The sequence below is a fragment of the Sceloporus occidentalis genome, unplaced genomic scaffold, assembly GCF_023333645.1.
Source record: "Sceloporus occidentalis isolate IW3139 unplaced genomic scaffold, rSceOcc1.0.p SCAF_412, whole genome shotgun sequence".
NCBI lineage: Eukaryota > Metazoa > Chordata > Lepidosauria > Squamata > Phrynosomatidae > Sceloporus > Sceloporus occidentalis.
In genome coordinates, this window is record NW_028317392.1 from 353,846 (window position 1) to 367,500 (window position 13,655).

At 42.2% G+C, this 13,655-nt stretch overlaps 1 protein-coding gene across 1 annotated transcript in view; it reads left to right on the forward strand.

Moving 5' to 3' along the window:
* The window catches only part of LOC149272838 (ubiquitin carboxyl-terminal hydrolase isozyme L5-like), a gene marked incomplete at its 3' end in the record, with an annotated part of 113,781 nt that extends 101,621 nt beyond the window's left edge, over positions 1-12,160 (forward strand). Inside the window, exons 9-10 of the mRNA XM_089506678.1 lie at positions 5,218-5,328; positions 12,062-12,160. Coding sequence (XP_089362804.1) covers positions 5,218-5,328; positions 12,062-12,160 — 210 coding nt within the window. The remainder of the gene's footprint in view (positions 1-5,217; positions 5,329-12,061) is intronic.
* Positions 12,161-13,655: the final 1,495 nt, after the last annotated feature.

The window sequence follows — 13,655 nt, forward strand, 5'->3', positions numbered from 1 at the left end:
TTACCTTTTGTACCATTGGGACCGAGGCTGTTTTAACACTTTTGCGGTGTTCGTGTTTAGATGTAATTTTCTCTTCACTCATTTAGTGAACCCACACAAATTATATGTTGTTTTTTTCAGGACAAGAAGGGCTTTCTTCAGATACCATTGTTTTAATCATATTATCTAATTTCCTATAAAAAAAAATAATAAAATATGATGAAAAATGTAAAAAAAACCCACATTTTCTGACTTTTACCCCAAAAATCTTTTACTCATCCAAAAAAGCTAATTGAAAAACCTACTAAATATATTCTACTATTTGTCCTGAGTTTAGAAATACCCAATGTTTTTATGTTTTTTTGCTTTTTTCTGCATGTTATGGAGCATTAAGTACAGGTAGCGTTTTGCTATTTCAAAACCATTTTTTCCAAATCTGGTAATTCTTCCCCCCCATGTGCCATTTCGGGTATCTTTGAAGCCGGCCAATGCAATTTACCCCATCAAATCATATATTTTTGAAAACTAGGCACCCCAAGGTATTTCAAATGCAAGTATTTTAACCCTTTCCATGCATGAGATTCTACCACCAGCCTTTACCACACTTTGTGTTAGTATTTTTTTTTTACACAAATTGTACTTTGGGTATACATTTATAGCTCCAGGTATACGTCACTATCAAACAACACCCTAATATGTGTTCAACAACATCTCTCGAGTACAGTGATACCACCTATGCATGGGTTTGACTGCTGTTTGGGGTTAAAAGGCCACATTTGGGAAGTGCGCTTTTTTTCCCCTATTTTGGTCAGTCTGTGCCTGTGCCCTATCTTTGAGCCTGGCCACTACAATTTACCTCATAAAACCATATATTTTTGAAAACTAGACACCCCAAGGTACTTAAAATGGTAGTATTTAACCCTTTCCATGCATCAGATTCTACCACCAGCCTTTGCCACACTTTGTGGTAGTATTTTTTTTTTTTTTTTTTTTCACACAAATTGTACTTTGGGTATAAATTTATAGCTCCCAGTATACGTCACTATCAAACAACACCCTAATATGTGTTTAGGAACATCTCCCGAATTCAGTCATACCCCACATGTATGGGTTTGTCTGGTGTTTGAGGTTAAAATGCCACATTTTGGAAGTGCGCTTTTTTTTCCCCCCCATTTCGGTCAGTCTGTGCCTATGCCCTATCTTTGAGCCCAGCCACTCCAATTCACCCCATAAAACCATGAATTTTTTTAAATAAGACACCCCTTGGGTATTTGAAATGCTTTTATTAAAATTTTTCCACGTCAGGATTTTTGGGAAGATACAGCGCTAATTTTAGCACTTGCTCATAATAATAAACTTTATTTTTTTATTTTATTTATTTTACTCTTTTTGGACTTTTTTTTTTTTTTTACATTTTGCTGGAACTGGATAGTTCCTCTAAAGCATAATAATTTTTAAATGTTACCATGTTTTTTTTAAGCTTTCTTTTTTTCCTTTTTTTTTTTTTTTTAATATTTTACTAATCACAGTGATTAGAAAGCTGGGCTCCATTGACTTGTATGGTTGAATGCAGTACCTGTATTCAACCTGCAAGTGGAGCCAGAGTTCTCTAGAGGGTCTGGAGACTGTCTAGCGAACTTTTTTATTTTTATCCCGTGCCGCCGCCATCTTGTGGATGGTGAAGACTGCGTGCAGCTGCGGCTGTGACCGCTCTCCGGAGCGGTCACAGTCCATCAAGAGGTAAGTGTTTGGTGTCGCTGGATGCCTCCTGATCGAGGCATTCCAGCGACACCATTGAAGTTTAGGAGGTGATCATTGAACACTTTCTAAGCTTGTTTAAGTCTGATGACGTGTCAGGCACGTCATAGGTCGTTATGTGACCATTTTGCATGACGTGCCTGACCTGGCAATGGACGTTAAGGGGTTAAAACATTAAAAGGATACCAGGAGCAGAAAACTTATTTATTTTCAGCTTTCTGTGCTATTTTTATTGACCTTTTAATGGTTTTTAACCAGAAAGCTGAAAATAAATAAGTTTTTTTTCTGCTCCTGGTATCCTTTTTATGTTTTAAACACGCAAGTTTATATCCTTGGTGGTGATCATTCCACCTACGCCAAAAGGTGTGAGCAATCCATTTATTGCGCACCATATTGTGAGTATATAGTGAACTGTTTTTATTTGTTTTATTCATTTTGCATATACAGAAAGCACTATGCCTATTTCTGTTTAACTTTTTATGTGCACCTTATCCTGAGAACCAAAAAAAAGAACTACACAGGACTGCTGTTACAGATATCCCCAGGCGAGGATTGTATCGCCCATGCAAGTATTGTGGGACTAATTGCTTAAGTACCCAAAAAATGTGAGTACCCATTCCTTAACTCTTTACCGCACAGTGCCAGCCACATATTATATTACTGTGACTTTCTTCTCGTCTATGCGCAACCACTATCCCCTGTGACCTCCAAGTTATTTATCAAGCCAAGAAGAGGAAACCTTGGCAAGTGGGCTGCTGCTATTCATAGGACTATTTTATTGTATGGCTGTTTTTATTGTTCTTAGCGCTTTTACCTTCCTATTTTTTGCTACAAGTAGAGTTTTGCTATTTGAAAACCATTTTTTCCCAAATCTGGTCCTACTGTGCTATTTGGGGACATCTTTGAAGCCGGCCAATGCAATTTACACCCATCAAACCATATATTTTTGAAAACTGGACACCACAGGGTATTTCAAATGCTGGTATTTTAACCCTTCCCATGCCCTCTTTCTGCTGCTAATGGCTCTTCCTATGCAACCCAGCATCCTGCTTGCTTTTGGAGATGCTTAATTGCATTTTCTGCATCAGAAATAATAACTCCTATGTCCCTCTCTTCTATTGCCACTGACAGAACAGCGCCCCCAATGTTATATCCTACATCCCAAGTGCATTATTTTACATTTATCATGCTTAAATTGTAACTCTCACACTCTCAACCATTCTAACACTCTTGACCATTCTAGCACCCTCGACCATTCTAACTTAAATGATATGCCATACTATATTTGTATCATCTGCAAAAAAAAAAAAAGAAAAACTATACCATTAACACCTTCTGTAGTATTACTATAAAATATTAAAAAGTACAGGTCACAATACTGATTCCTGAGGTACCCCACTAGTAACAAGTCCTTCCTCTGAAAATACACCAACCTTCTGGCTCCTATCATTCAACCATTGCATTATCCATTCAACTAAATCAGGGCTCGACAAATCCCAGGCGCCAGGTCGCCATGGCCACTCAGAATTTTGTCCTGGCGCCTAGGTGTTTGTCAGCCTCTTACATGACCACCGCGGCAGTGCTGCTGCTGTCTGCCCAGGAGTCTGGGCAGACAGCACAGCCACTCAGAGCCCACCCCGAAGCCTGTGATCACTCCCACAGAGTGATCCTGTAGGTTGAAACCACGATTGCGGGAAAACCTGCAATAGCATTTTCAGCTGCCACAGGCAGCTTCAGGAAAGGGGGATGAGTGTTGATTGTGTGGGGACCTGACACAACATCCCCCTGCTGCCTGATCGCTCCCTGAGAGCCACAGTGCAGTGTTAACCCCTTCAATGCCGCGATCGCGGCATTTAGGGGTTAATTCCCGTTTTGTAAGGGGCTCTGCTGCTGGTGGCAGACCAGCAACAGCAAAAACGAGCCCCCACAAGCCCTTTGATGATTCTTGTAGGCATGGAAGCCTACAAGACGCGTCCTGGGGTGAGTGTTTGGTGTCGCTGAATGCCTCGCTATGGAGGCATTTCAGTGACACCATTGAAGTTAAGGAGGTGGTCGTTAATCGCCTCCTAAACTCTTTTAAAACGGGCGGATGTTGACATGGCCCCTGATGCCGATCTCTGCATTACTGAATACCTCAACATCGAGGCATTACAGCAACGCCGTTTAAGCGTATTTAATTTAATGACGGTTCAGGACCGTCAAAGGTCGTCAGACCGTTTTTGCTTGACGGTCCTGAACCGTCAAAGGTCGCTAAGGGGTTAACAATCCTATTCTTTAGCATTGTTTCCATTAATTTGCCAACAACTGATGTTAAAGCTCTTACGGGTCTCTAGCTGGCCGAGTCTTTCCTACTTTTTTGTAGTATTTACCTTTTTTATGCAGTGGTACTACGGTAGCCAATATCCTGTCTTCTAGAACTACTGCTATAAGTGACTTTATTGACTGTTCAAATAGGTCTGCTAGTGGTTTTGCCATCTAATGCTCTGAAAAATACCACTCGTCTTATATTCGGGGTCGTCTTCTAATCAGACCTCAAATAGAGGTCTGACTACAAGACTAAGATCCAGATCCCCCCAGCGCTGGGGTTTGGATCCTCCTCTCTGGCAGCCGGTGGACGTCACTTTCTCCAGGGCTTCTATGATGTAGCACCGGCGTCACATGACCTTCCGTTGCTCCACCATAGAAGCCCCGGCGGAAATGCCGGCAGCAGCGGAGATTGTGCGCATCCCGCAGCCGGTACTTCCGCATATAGTGGAATATAGGGGGTTAAAAGGCATATCAGGGAGGCAGAGTGGCATAAAGGAGGTTAAAAGGCAAATCTGGGGGCAGAGTGGCTTATTAGGGAGGCAGAGTGGCATATAGTGGGTATAAGGCATTTCTGGGAGCAGAGTGGCATATACGACATATCTGGGTGGCAGATGTGCATAACTGGGGCAGAGTGGCAAATAAAGGGAAATACAAATAAAAAAAAAATTTTCAATCATAGCTTTTATTAAATATGAACAAAAATAAATAGTTTACATGTGAATTAGTATTTACTAGTAAAACTTTTTTGGGGTCGTCTTATAATTGAGCAAATACGGTAATATAATTTGGAAGATATCGGTCCACTTAATTTAGTGAAAATTATCATAGGAAAATCTTACAAAAATGTTGCTTTTTCCTTCCCCCCCCCCCCATCTAGAAATGATATCAAAAGAAAGCGCCATCTGTCCTTGAAAAAATACAATGTATAATTTGTATGGGTTCAGTGAAAATTAAAAAAAAAACAAAAAACCAATCATAGCTAAACAAACATATATTTAAAAAAAACAAAAAAAAAAACATTTATATAAAGAATGGGTTGTGTGCCTGGAGTAATGCTGAAGTGCACCCCTGAGAGGCATCCTTTATAGTCCATTCTGCGTGTAATACTTCTATTTATATTTTTGTAATTAAGATTTTAATAGTGCATTTTTTTCTCATTTTATTTTTTGTTAGGAAGACCCAATGGACACAGATCACAGCAGTGTTTTGAACTCCATTCAATCTGAAATTGCAAAATACCAGCTTTTAATTGAAGAGGAGAATCAGAAAATGAAAAGATATAAGGTGTATTTATTTTTTTTAAACCCAGATTAGTAAAAAAATCAGAGTTATCAGTAAAATCCAAGAGCTGAGCTACCCTGGTATAGCCCTGCAAAAGTATTCACCCTCCATGGTGTTTATCCTATTTTGTTGCATTACAAGCTGGAATTAAAATGGAAAAGTCCACAAAAAGTCTAAATTGTTTTTTAAAAAAACCCAAAAAAAATAAAACGGTAAAGCGCAAATGCATTCAACCTCTTTGCTATGATGCCCCTTAATAAGATATGGTGCAACCAATTACTTTCAGACGACACATAATTAAATAAAATTCACCTTTGAGCAATAAGTGTCGCATGATCTCAGTATATATACACCTGTTCTGAAAGGACCTAGAGCAGGGGCGTCCAACATGCGGGCAAAATGCAGCCCGTGGGACCTTGAGGTGCAGCCCGCGTGAGATCGGCAGCCAGGGCAACCGGGATGAATTTGTGTGTGTGATAGCATGGATGTGTAAATGCTGGAACCTAGGCGTGATGGGACTGTGATTGCTGTTAGCAATCACACTCCTATCATGCCAAGTCAGCCAGTACATGCTGAAACCTGGCTAGCTGCCCCCTTGTGTATTGATGCTGCCAGCAGTATGGGGTCTGCACATCACTTACAGCCACCCTGTACCAGCATGTACTGGCTGACTTGGAATGATAGGAGTCCCATCATGCCTAGGTTCCAGCATTTACTGGTTGCTTGGGTATGGTAGGAGTGTGATTGCTGTTAGCCAAGTCATATTGTTGAATTTTTTTTGTCCAATTGTGTTGTGTTACTTACTTTTAATAAGTGTAGTTAACACACCAAAATTGGACAAAAAAATACAATAACAATATTCATTTATATATGATTGTTGACAGCAATCACACTCCTTTCATGCCCAGCCAACCAGTACATGCTGGAATCTGGGTATGCCTGAGATTGCTGTCAACAATCATAATATATGACATTGTTATTAAATTTTTTGTACAATTTTGGTGTGTAACTTTTATTAAAAGTGTGTTTTTTTTTTTTTTTGTTTTTTTGAAATTATTTTTAAAAGTGGGGGTCGTTTTCAGTTTCGGCTAAGTGAACCCTGAATTTTCGGTTTCGGTCCAGAATTTTCATTTTGGTGCATCCCTAGAATAAATAGAACTATTTCATTTTTACTTATCCAGAATCCTGAATTTGCAGTCACAAAACTTTCTAGTCCCAGAAATCAGTGAGAGGAAAAGTAAAGGTTTTGTTTAATTTACTGAATTAAAGGCCATATTTTCTCACAGTGAAAAATTAGTGCGTCCCTCGCACGTATATAATTCTGATGAAGTGGCCCACTGCCAGGGCCGGACTGGCCCACCGGGATACCGGGAAATTTCCCGGTGGGCCGGAAGGTCCGTGGGCTGGGCGGCCGGCAGACTTACCATGAAGACAGCCGCTGAGCGGCTGCAAATGGCAATGAACGCCTCCCTCGGTGCCAGGGGCGGGCTGGGCAGGGGGGAAATTGCCCCCCAGGCTTCCCGAAATCTAATCAAAGCGGCCGCTGGGTGCTGATGCGGCCGGCCGGCATCAGCACCCAGCAGCCTTGTGCGATGGCCGTCTAGTGATGGGAGCAGTGTGAGGGGTGAAAGCTCCGCCCCCTCGCACTGACCTTTCACCCCTCACGCTGCTCCCATCACTATGCGGCCATCAGATTGCTGGGAATGTAATCTGAACGGCCGGTGCGTGCTGATGCCGCCGGCCGGCTCTGCTTTAATACTTTTTTTTTACTTTATATGGCAAGCCGATCCAGCTTACCATATAAATTAAAAAAAAAGTGTTAAAGTAGCTCCGGCCGGCGGCATCAGCACGCACCGGCCGTTTAGATTACATTCCCAGCAGTCTGATGGCTGCATAGTGATGGGAGCAGCGTGAGGTGGAAGCTCCGCCCGCTCGCACTCAGACTGCTGCAGCACCGGATGTCAGGTCAGTGGCATCCTGTCAGCATAGAGGAGAACAGTGTGCAGCTACCAGGAAGTCAAGAGAAGTAGAAGGTGAGTAAAATAATGTATTTTTTGTACTGTATAATGTTTTTTGTATTTGTTAAAAACAAAAAAAATCGGCATGTGTGTGTATGTAAGTGTGTCCCCCTATATGCCACTCTGCCTCCAGAAATGCCTTATACCCCCCTATATGCCACTCTGTCCCATGATATGCCTTTTAACCCCCTATATGCCAGAGTTGCATATAGGGGTATAAGGCATTTCTGGATGCAGAGTGACATATAGGGGGTCAAAAGGCATATCTGGAGGCAGAGTGGCATAAAGGGGGTTAAAAGGTATATCATGGGGCAGAGGAGCATTTAGGAGGGTATAAAGCATATCGGGGAGGCAGAGTGGCATATAGGGGGCATAAGGCTTTTCTGTAGGCAGAGTGCCCCATGATATGCCTTTTAACCCCCTTCATGCCACTCTGCCTCCAGAAATGCCTTATACCCCCTATATGCCACTCTGTCCCATGATATGCCTTTTAACCCCCTATATGGCAGAGTGGCATATAGGGGGTTAGAAGGCATATCATGGGACAGAGTGGCATATATTATTTTTTATTTAATATGGCAAGCTGGATCGGCTTGCCATATAAAGTAAACAAAAATGTCCCATGATATGCCTTTTAACCTCCTATATGGCAGAGTGGCATATAGGGGGTTAGAAGGCATATCATGGGACAGAGTGGCATATAGGAGGGTTGAGGCATATCAGGGAGGCAGAGTGGCATATAGGGGGGTATAAGGCTTTTCTGGAGGCAGAGTGCCCCATGATATTCCTTTTAACCCCCTTTATGCAACTCTGCCTCCAGAAATGCCTTATACCCCCCTATATGCCACTCTGTCCCATGATATGCCTTTTAACCCCCTATATGCCAGAGTGGCATATAGGGGTATAAGGCATTTTTGGATGCAGAGTGACATATAGGGGGTCAACGGCATATCTGGAGGCAGAGTGGCATAAAGGGAGTTAAAAGGGATGTCATGGGGCAGAGGGGCATATAGGAGGGTATAAAGCATATTGGGGAGGCAGAGTGGCATATAGGGGGCATAAGGCTTTTCTGTAGGCAGAGTGCCCCATGATATGCCTTTTAACCCCCTTTATGCCACTCTGCCTCCAGAAATGCCTTATACCCCCCTATATGCCACTCTGTCCCATGATATGCCTTTTAACCCCCTATATGGCAGAGTGGCATATAGGGGGTTAGAAGGCATATCATGGGACAGAGTGGCATATAGGGGTATAAGGCATTTCTGGATGCAGAGTGAGGGTATAAAGAGAGGGTATAAAGCATATCAGGGAGGCAGAGTGGCATATAGTGGGGCATAAGGCTTTTCTGGAGGCAGAGTGCCCCATGATATGCCTTTTAACCCCCTATATGGCAGAGTGGCATATAGGGGGTTAGAAGGCATATCATGGGACAGAGTGGCATATAGGGGGTATAAGGCATTTCTGGAGGCAGAGTGGCATATAGGGGGTTAGAAGGCATATCAGGGGGGCAGAGTGGCATATAGGGGGTATAAGGCATTTCTGGAGGCAGAGTGGCATATAGGGGGTTAGAAGGCATATCAGGGGGGCAGAGTGGCAAGCCTGGGGGCAGAGGTGCATAACTCGGGGGTAGGTTGTCAAATGAAAGGAAATAAAAACCAAATATGTCTCAATCATAGCTTTTATTAAATATGGAAAAAAATAGTCTACATGAATTAATAAAGAAATAAAAGTTTCTTACCAGAATATCGTGAAGAATAATGTGATCAGTGTTTTGTTCCACTAAATAAAATGGAACTCTTTCATCTAACAATGTTCGCAGTAGTAAATGTTTTGATCCTATTATGTGTAATGTATTTAATTTATTAGGGCCTTTTAACACTTTTGCTTTCTGGCATTTTAATACAAATAATGAGATAAAAAGAATTGCACATAGTGTGACTCGGGTGTGTATAAGGGGTGCGTGTGGGTATAAGAGCTTCACCGTGAGATAAACTATATGGGGCTGGTCTCCAAATTTTTCCAGGGCTGCTTTTCAGTCCCAGTCCGGCCCTGCCCACTGCAGAAAAAACTTGGACACCCCTGACCTAGAGTCTACAACACCACTGAGCAAGGGGCACCACCAAGCAAGCAGCATAATGAAGACCAAGGTCAGGGACAAAGTTGTGGAAAAGTACAGATTAGGGTGTTATAAAAAAAAATAAAATATATATATATATGCGTGTGTGTGAAGAACCATGTCTGATCTTCACTGTTATTATTATTATATTTATTTGTACCCTGTTTGAATGTGGCTGCAGCTCCAGCCTTCAAAGAGACGATCCTATAATCTGGCTGGGGCTCTTAATCAGCCAGCACAGCCCTGTCTGCCCAGACAGCACCCGCACTACAGGGGGGATAACACAGGTGGGGGAAACCCATTGTATCCCTTAATCTCCTCACTTGATACATCCCCTGTATACCGATGGGATTTGTGAGGGGATGTGGCTGATAGGATTGGGGGTTGGGTTCAGTGCACAGTGAATTGAGATTGTGTATAAATTCTGTGTGTTGGTAATAAAGAGAGTTCTGTTTTAACCTCAAAGCATGAAGTCCTGTCTCATGATTGAGGGAAGTGCTGGTCTGTGACTGCTTTCTTCGGACAGCGTGTCTACAATATATATATATATATATATATATATATATATATATATATATATATATATATATATATATATATATATAATATATATATATATATAAAGAAACTTTGAACATTCCACAGAGTAACATTAAATCCACTATTATGAAATGGAAAGAATATGGCACTACAACAAACCTGCCAATAAATCGCTGCCCACCAAAACTCACGGAGCAGGCAAAGAGGGCATTAATCAGAGAGGCAACAGAGAGACCAAAGATAACTCTGAAAGAAGTGCAAAGCTCCACAGTGGAGATTGGAGTATCTGTCCATAGGACAGCTTTAAGCCATACACCCCACAGAGCTGGGAATTAGTGGAGAGTGACCAGAAAAAAGCCATTGCTTAAAGAAAAAATAAGCAAACAAGTTTGCTGTTAACCAAAAGGCATGTGGGAGACTGCCCAAACATATGGGTGAAGAAGGTACTCTGGTCAGATGAGACTAAAATTTAGCTTTTTGGCCATCGTGTCTGGCACAAATCCAACACGTCACCATCTCAGGATGTTGTTTTTGTTTTGTTTGTTTTTTTATCAGCAGGGACAGGAAAACTTGCCAGGATTGAAGGAATGATGGATTGCAGTAAATACAGGGAAAGTTTTGAGGGAAACCTGTGTCAGTCAGTTTGAGAGAGTTGAGACTGGGACCAAGGTTTACCTTCCAGCAGGACAATGATCCTAAGCATGCTGTTAAAGCAACACTTGGAATGGCCTAGTCAATGCCCAGACCTCAATCCAATTGAGAATCTGTGCTAGGCATTAAAAATTGCTGTAGACTGACGCAGAACCCGTCCAACTTGAAGGTGCTGGAGCAGTTTTGCCTTGAAGAATCCCAGTGGCTTGATGTGCCAAGCTCCCGTGCCACGGGCTACTGGAGGGCCCTGAGGGTGAGCTTCCTTCCTACAGACTGTGGGCCCTGGCCTTGGAAGGGGTTCTGTTTTTGGGGAGGTGGGTATAGAGGGTCCATTGGGACTACTTCTTGCCACCTTCCCCAAGTACCAGAGACTTTTGGATTTGGGACACCTGCATTTTGTAAAGGGGGCTTATGTGTGGTGTTTCTCTGCATCGGGTAAGGACGTACAGGACAAAGACCTCCATGTGTAGTATTTGCACTAAGATCTGATATCCAGCAGATTTCAGCCAGAAGTCAGGGAACATTTACCTCCACAGACTACAAAAGCGACCCAATGATGGGCTGAGTGCAAATATTGAGCCATGTGCCATGAAGGAGCTGATGGAGAACTATGTGTGGTTTGCTGTGTCTATTGTATGTAAATTACCCCCTTGTGCTGTTTAAATATTGGTGTGTTTTCAATAAAACAGAGTCCTGTTTTCACCTCAACATTGGCGCTGTCTGATACTTGGGGTGGGCTGCTGTAATAACTCACTGTCCTTCTCAGGACAGTACATACACAGAGTATGCTAAGCTACGGCTAGCCACAGTGCCAACACAACTCTGGTGCAGCAGTATCCCCTTTCTCTCTACAACACTGGTTATTCTGGCGCTGAAATAGTTAGCCGCTGCTGTCCCAGCAGGAGGAAGCTTGGTTTGATGGGAGTAACCAGTCGGACTACAAGGCGTCCCTTCGCGGAGACGTACCCCAAGAGACTTGGAGCTGTAGTTGCTTTGAAATGTAGCTCTACAAAGTATTGACTTTGGAAGGGGGGGTGAATATTTACGCACGTTTAAGTTTTATGTTTTTTTTTTTGTCTTATTTCTTGTTTGTTTCAAAATAAAAATATTTTGCATCTTTATCTATTTTGCTTCACGTGGTAGGCATGTTGTGTAAATCAAATGATACAAAGCCCTAACATCCATTTTAATTCCAGGTTGCAATGCAACAAAATAGTGAAAATGCCAAGGGAGGTGAAAATATTTGCAAAGCACTGTAGCTGGAGGGTTCTACTTGACTTGTATGATAATTCTCTTTACTGAATGTACTAAAAGAACCTTTTATTTTGATGAATGAACCTCATCTGCCAGTGGGTTTTGCAGAATTGTATCATCACTATTTTTAACTTGTGTTTCTCTGGACTTTTTTCAGATTGAAAATATTAGACGAAAACATAACTACCTGCCATTCATAATGGAATTGCTAAAGACTTTAGCTGAGCACCAGCAGCTAATCCCACTAGTAGAAAAGGTATGTGAAGACTTCAAATACAGTAGATGAACAGGTCGGCTTGTTGTCTTTTCTTATAAGTAATCACGGTTTGGAAATACGGTAATATGCACTCCGGTTTTTGCAGACCACAGTCCCTTTACTTTAAGGCTGTTCCAAATATCCGTAAAGTAGCAAATCAATTAAATAAATGTATACCCAAACATGAACTGTGGGCAAACATCACAATATAACAGTCATCTGCAAAGAAACCTGTGGGTTCTGCAAACACATTATTTCCCATTTAACAATTAATAATCCAGACAAAACAAAAGTTTACCATAAAACATTGAACAGAAGAGTTTACTAGAACTGGTGAACCTTAGAGACAAAATCAATTTATTGTACTCAAAAGCAGTTGCGTAACTAGAAACCACAGGGCTCCGGTATGAAAGTTGTTCACCAAGCAACGTGTCCTACAGTGCCACCTTTTCTCCCTAAACAGATTGTCTCTGCAACCTTTGTCCCAAACTTTTTGTCTGTGCCATCTTTGGACCTAAACAGCTTGTCTGTGCTATCTGTGCACCAAAAAGGTTGCCTGTGCCATCTTTGTCCCCACAAAAAGCTTGTTAGTGCCCCCAATCAGATTCTGTGCCACCAGCTTGCCGGTATTGTCAAACAAGACAGCCTGTGTCATCTTGGCCCTTAAACAGCTTGCATGTGCCATCTTTGTCCCAGAACATCTTTGCTCTCAAACTGTCAGTGTCCCCTAACAGCCTGCTTAGCTGCAAAAGTTGTGTGTCTCTCTTCCTCCTTGCTATGCGCAGATTTTTTATGCATTCAGGAAGTGAATGTAATGTCACTTCCTGGCCACTGGATTAGACAGAAACAGCATGCCGAGAGAGTGTGTGACAGCTCATCCTATTAACTGTTCAATTTATTTACCACCCTATTGGTAAAAATAACAGTTGCTGGAAAAGGTGACACCAAAGGTGCAATCTGAGAGGTCGCATGTGAACCAGGAAAGAAGTTTTGAGTATATCATTTGTCATTTTAGCAAGGGCATGTTAAAGATTAGGGTTAGAGTGGCGACTAAAGTGATAGCAAGAGACCGGTAAAATGAAAAAGGCATAGGATTAAGTGGAAGATGGGTTGGGTAAGAGATGAGAGGAGCAGCAGAAACCCCATCTTTAGTGGAGCAAATTGGCTTAGTCTAAAAGAGGAATGAGAGTTGAGGATGTGTCAAGAAGTAGTTTTGAATGGTAGGTTAGAATAGCAGGGAGGCCATGTAGAAATTCTGTGTCTAATTGTCTCAATTTCTACCATGCAAGATAATGTGTGTGGATTTTGAAGAAAAAATAGCCTTATTTACGGGGAATGTCTGTGCGATGGATGCAGACAACCCCCGCTGCTAACCGCACCTCCTCCCGGCTGCAGTGGAAGTTGTCTACGCAAATCGCGTAGAGCTCTACATGCTGCCCGGAATACGCACCGGGGACTCAGAAGCACCGGTAAGTTGGGGGGGCATAACACAGTA